General features: G+C 40.8%; 1 protein-coding gene across 2 annotated transcripts; it reads left to right on the top strand.

Moving 5' to 3' along the window:
• The first annotated feature begins 2,178 nt into the window (after positions 1-2,178).
• LOC146186364 (uncharacterized) lies at positions 2,179-5,869 on the top strand. 2 transcript variants are annotated; one of them, XM_084607149.1, is made up of 3 exons: positions 2,179-2,213; positions 3,647-3,907; positions 5,758-5,869. In XM_084607149.1, the coding sequence occupies exons 1-2, from the start codon at positions 2,202-2,204 to the stop codon at positions 3,869-3,871; spliced, it is 237 nt and encodes a 78-aa protein (XP_084463275.1). In that variant the 5' UTR covers positions 2,179-2,201; the 3' UTR covers positions 3,872-3,907; positions 5,758-5,869. The 2 variants fall into 2 exon arrangements, with proteins under 2 accessions (XP_084463275.1, XP_084463274.1); XM_084607148.1 differs by having other exon boundaries at positions 3,647-3,899.
• Positions 5,870-6,442: the final 573 nt, after the last annotated feature.

Here is a 6,442-nt window from a genome sequence, read left to right on the forward strand (position 1 = left end):
TTGTTACGTTTGCGTCCAACATAACGTACTAACTTCAATTTGTTCTATATTTCACGTTTAGAAACAGCCGGAAGAAAAGAACTCCACGGTCGTACGTTGGGTGAGGCAAAGTAAAGCAGATGCCTACTTAACTGGTGCGGTACAGCTAAAGGAAGAAAACATGCGACTGCTTCTCATATATATATATATATATATATATATATATATATATATATATATATATATATATATATATATATATATATATATATATATATATATATATATATATATATATATATATATATATATATATATATATATATGCCGCACCAGGCATGCGGAACTGATACGAGTTACAACGTAAAAAGCGCATACTACTCAGATTTCAGTGAAGGAACGGCACCTCTTTCGGCCTTGTCCCGAATGAAACATTTTGAGTCCAATTCAGACCTCTTGCACTGGACAGGACACATGTCAAGAAGCAATTAGCAGGAGAGTAAACATTTGCATACCATCCTATTGCTGTAAATGTCAGACCCCTCGACAGAATTAAGAAGAAAACACGTACAGGGTCGTCCACTTCTAGCTAGAACACGGTCACTGCTTTTAAAGCAACATTGTATCTGACGCAGGCAGATATCGATGCAAAGCGATGCAAGCACACAGAGACACGGATGTGCTGCTTCACATGGCCAGCCACTTTAGATTACTCGTGGCCGGGTCGGATGCAATGACACCTTGAAAGCAGTGACCGTGTTATAGCTAGAAGTGGACGAGGCTGTACATGCCAGAGTTTCGGTGCCAGAGGATGGTACCGAAATGCCGGCACCAGACATAGTTTCCACAGGCTTGCAGTTTGGCATACCACATACAGGCCCGGTTATTTCGCATGTCATGACATGGAATGACATGGTGATTTTGTGGTATGGTATGGTACGGTATGGTATAGTATGGTATGACATGGCCTGATATGATATGGTATGGTATGTTACGGCATGGTATGGCAAGTCGTGGTATGGTATCATATGGTATGGTATGGTATGGTATGGTATGGTATGGTATGGTATGGTATGGTATGGTATGGTATGGTATGGTATGGCATGGTATGGTATCGTATGGTATGGTGCAACGCAATCCAGTGCACGAGCAATAATCCAGTTAAAGGCACCGGGTTGATTTCGATCACCGGGGGAGCTTGAACATGCACTCATATCGTAAATGCGGAGGCGCTTCTTCGTCGCCTCCACCGAAATGGAGCGTCCGTGGCCGGCTTGAGATCAGGCGACCTTTGGCTAAGGAGTCAAACGCCACTGTCACTAATACACAGTTGTGGGACACAGGCACATTGTTTAGACACGAAAGAAAAGAGCAGTTGATGTGAAGAAACAGGTACCGAACATCTTTCGAAAATAGTGAGTAAATATTTATTGAAGCAAGGTGGATAACAAGTGCATGCAACGGGAAGGGAGCACCTGCGTAACACAGCGCCTTGTCATTCTTGTTTTTCACTTTTGCGTCCACTTTCATTTCAGTATTTTGCGAGAACTGTCCGCCTAAGCCCTACCTTATTCATTTATGACTGTCAAATAATGTTTGCTCCCACTCAGTATTTACGTGAGACAAGTTCCACGCCGGCCGCCTAGGCTTCCTAGAAAAATTCGAGCAAACACGTCCCTATGTAGCGCATCATTTCGTTATATTGACACATGACAGTCAGCCTTCGTCTCAACAGAATAAGTAACAAGCCGGGATTATTTGCTCCGTAGTAAATGCCAACTCTCGTAAATTGCGCCCTACACGTGTAAGACCTTCGAAGAGCGCTAGTGACCTTGAGGAAACTTGTTCAGGTACCCTCGTACGGTGCGTGGCCGAAACGACCCAACACGAAGGCTGGACACAAGGCAGCGACAGAGAAGTCTGTATCGTACAGTTTCATCTTGGCATAGACGTTTCAAAATACATCAAGGGGGCAAAGGGTGTGGGGAATTTGCTGGTTTGAGCTAAATTAATCTGAGCTACCCGGACCCTTGCCGCGCCTCTTGCGATGCGGCAACATGAGTTGGTCCATGACGAAGGGTTGTTACGGGAAAACTGAGAGTGGGTTACGTCACGCGAAGGGGTATTCCGAGAAGTTTTGAAAGCCACGCTATAAAAGCCATATTGGCGCTTCTCACGCTACCATTATCCCAGCTGAGGACCTTTCTGATCGAGCAGACACCATGAGGACTTTGGTGAGCAGACATTGCGTTTTCTTTTCATGGCTTCAGATATCTTATTTGAATTTCCTTCGATTAAAGCGTTCGAAAAAGGAAATGCAATGTGACGTAGGGCTAGAAAGGCACCCTAATTATTGCTGATGTTTCAGAGGAACCGACATTGATTCCAAATCTCGATAAGGTTACCGCAGTCATCCATGATTTAACAATTTATCTTGGGTATTGGACCCAGTTTGAGATACGGAATAGAAGGTTGACGTGCACTGAGGAAGATAGCTGTATCCAAAACTAACTCTGTGAAGCATATTACTAGTGATGGACACTCTAGATTATAGCTAAAAAATTGTGCGTTCACCCTCATCAATTGAAACATGTTGAACGATAGATAATTTTATTGTGATTCATTATTGATGGCGGCTATAGACCACTGCATTGAGGGCTCCCTTGGAGCTGCCATACTGTTTTCCGGACTTTCATAAGCAACTCCTGTTAGCACAGTGGAGTTGTGGTGGAACCGCGGTTTCTGACAGTCCAAAGAGGAGGCGTTTCGACAAATGCCTCCCTTGATGCAAAAGTCTATATGACATGCCCTAGACATGTCTCTAAAGTTTCGTCACCGATTTCATGAGCTGAGCCCGCGTTCAATTTTTGTTTCAACTAATTGCTGCATAGAGATTTTCAAATCTAATCTCATTCTTCGAACTCTGTACTTTACTTTTAGCGAAATACTTCCGTTGTTCGTTGTTATTGGCGGTGTTAGTGAGAACACAAAGTGTAGAGTTGAAACGACATGCTGCGTAAAAGTTGAAGCTGTTTTTTGCACGAAAGTACATTATTCGCACCTTGTAAGCTATGATATTTAAGCCTCATGAAACATATACAATTGAAGTCAGACTGGTAATCAACTTAGGCTCTTGAAGGCCTTCAATTTCAGCAGCAAGGATGATAGCATACAAATTGTGGTACTGACGTCAAGGTGCTCGTGTAGGCATACTGCGTCGGGTTTCTTCGTTGACGTGCGTAAATGAAATGCGGCAAAGTATATTCAGACATATGATGAGCACCAATACGCGCAACAAAAAGAAAGAAAAGTGCACAACACGTCGTAATCGATTTTATTGCATTTTTTTATTGCCACGCAAATGTTTCCTGGTAAATATATGCCCGCATGTTATGACATTAAGACATAGTTTTTCTTTTTTTTTTTTTTTAACGGCTGTAGAACATCAGAACATCACGTTCTGAAGTAATCAAGTTCATAGCTCTCAGAATTAATGTACAAGCTAGGTGCGTGCTATGCTTGCTGCACAGATGCATATTTAGACATTTGAGTCAAAAATATTTTCTTTAACCATGTCGATCATTTTTTTTTCTTCATCCAAACTCTGCTGTCGTGTCACAGCACGAGTAAGAACCAGTAAGAGCCTGTGGTTTCTTTTATATCGCAGCTGGCCATCCTCGTCGTGTGCGTCGTTGTGGCTGTCGCCTACGGCGGCCTCATTAGCCACCTTAAGGCCAAGAAGTACGGCCGCTACGGTGGAGGGGGCTACGGTGGAGGCGGCTACGGTGGTGGATACGGCGGTGGATACGGTGGCTCTTACGGCGGCTCCTATGGTGGAAGCTACGGTGGAAGCTATGGCGGAGGCTACGGAGGCGGTGGCTTCTGGGGCTGAAGGACCCAAGCGGAATATTCAGCAGCTGGTGCGCAGGTATTTAGGTCGGTTATGTATTCTCAGTGATATGTTCTGTTAATAGCAGCATCTGACTATTCATGGTTGTGAATACCTACCACTCGCACTCAGAAGGAGACGAGACGTAGAAGGTACTTGAGTGAATGTCGCACTGAGACGCAGATAGCGGCGTGTGTCGCAAGGATGAAAAACTGATGCTTAGAAAACACAGGTCTGAGGGCTTCTATTGCCTACTTCTCTCTCTTAGATGCCGCGAGGTTGTTTTTTTTTTTGTGTGTGTGATGTGCTTTTTACCTGCACTGTTCGAGGAACAAAAATACTTCAGAACTGCTATGCTGAGAGACAATTTATACGGCGGTGCTTAGAATGAAAGGGGGGTAGGACACTGAAATACTTCGTGACAAATCAGTTGTTACCGCAGATGCATCTGAAATGGAAGAAAATACTGTAGGCTTTTTCAAGCATTTTCAACGGTTGAGGTTATATATTTTGTTGAAATAAAAAGAAAAATTTAGGGATCACTAGAAAACGCAGGGGGCGGTATTCATAAAAAAAAAAGGACTCTTACTGCAATTTGCAGATGATATTTTTATTTAGCAGCCTAGTGGTCGCTGCCCATGGAAAGTTAATGCCCGCGGACCAGACGATACTCTGTTGGATTTTTACAAAAGATGGGCACGTTCGCACAAACTTGAGAGTGCGAAGAAATGCAATGCTTTCTTTTTTGCATAAAACCGAGCCTGAGTTTAAAAGGCATTCTAGGATACCAGTGCCAACTCGGCGTCCACTGATCACAGGTTGCATTAGGTTCGACATTCACTTCGAACAGCCTGCGCCATTATGACGCGGAGGGTACTCTCCTTTCGTTCTGTAGCTGGGCGCACAAAGGACAGTCTTTGCCCACTGCATAACCGCCATTTTGCATTTGCACTGGACTTCCCGGTCTTTTTGAGGGAACTGTTTCGGCTTTGTGCGAGGAAAATAAAATTAAAAAAAAAAGAAAGCTTTTGGTGCATGCTTTCGCGCCTCTGAGCAACAGAGATCTCTTTGCTTTAAAACATATAGTTCTTTTTTCCGTAATTAGTGGTATGTAGCCAACTATATGAATAATTCACATCAACTGATGCGTACTACCCTTGACCATTTGTACAATAAGAGATTTGAATTCAAATTCAGCTACCAAGTTATAAGAAATTTCCTATAGTTCTCGCTGACACACACCAAAATATATTGATCAAAAACAGAAAACATGGAGGGATAATCTTGCTGAAGCAAAGTCAAATGGAAGAATTCCAGGATTGAAATTCAGACATGTCGTTTTTGAAGTGTTGTTGAAACCTTGGAAGGTTTATACGATGGTATCGCTCTGGAAACTGATTTTACAAGAATTGTATATAATTTATACTCTTGGCTTTGTGCGCTCTGGCTACATGCATCTGTATTCACCCTCTAAAGCCTTACGACTAGAATAAATAAATAAATAAATAAATAAATAAATAAATAAATAAATAAATAAATAAATAAATAAATAAATAAATAAATAAATAAATAAACAAATAAATAAATAAATAAAAAAATAAATAAATAAATAAATAAATAAATAAATAAATAAATAAATAAATAAATAAATAAATAAATAAATAAATAAATAAATCGACATACAGACGTCACCAAGCCAACCAAAAGTTCTTCTTCGCTTCGCTACCTTTCCCTTTTTTGTTTTTCTTGGTCCTGGTGTAATGCTTCATATGTGCTCTCATTTAGCTTTCGAGCGTGAAACACCCCTGTAATAAATCCCGGTTCTGTCTTATTCACTTAGACACGCAGAATCTAACGTGAAACAATCATTTTGCTTGCCTTGTTTGCAGAGACCTGCCAAACCGCTCAATTCGAAAGGACTGGACGTCTACCTCAAGGCTTCATCACAGATTCATTACTGGACACACTGTTATTTAAAATAAAGAAACACGTACACTTCAACTGCTTCCTTGTTGGCGAAGTGCATGTATATATATATATATATATATATATATATATATATATATATATATATATATATATATATATATATATATATATATATATATATATATATATATATATATATATATATATATATATATATATATATATATATATATATATATATTAGCTGTGGTTTAGCTTGTGGTCAAACCTGGAGTTAAGCGAGAGCAATGTACATGGCTACGTTTAGGTGCGGCTTGAAAGTAAAGCCCTGTTTTGCACATAGTAGTTTTCTCTATAGTTTCAGTTTTATTTATACCATATTGGAATCATTTCATGTATGAGCACCCCTTGCCTCTCGTCGTTGACCACTCTCATTCGGGTGTAGAAGACTCCTAGTGGTATGGCATCGTCTCTACGTGCAACTCCGGGGCACACTGCCGTCACAGCGTACGAAGGGAACTTCTGTCCTGGCAACTCACTTTTTTAACGCTATTTATTGCCTCAAGGCATCAGTAAGATATGAAGAATGAGGAAATTATTAAATAATTGGAAAAAGATAGGCTGATTTTATGACGTCCATGAATG

Source organism: Amblyomma maculatum, chromosome 6 (genome assembly GCF_055883805.1).
Source record: "Amblyomma maculatum isolate TAMU_Amacu chromosome 6, ASM5588380v1, whole genome shotgun sequence".
NCBI lineage: Eukaryota > Metazoa > Arthropoda > Arachnida > Ixodida > Ixodidae > Amblyomma > Amblyomma maculatum.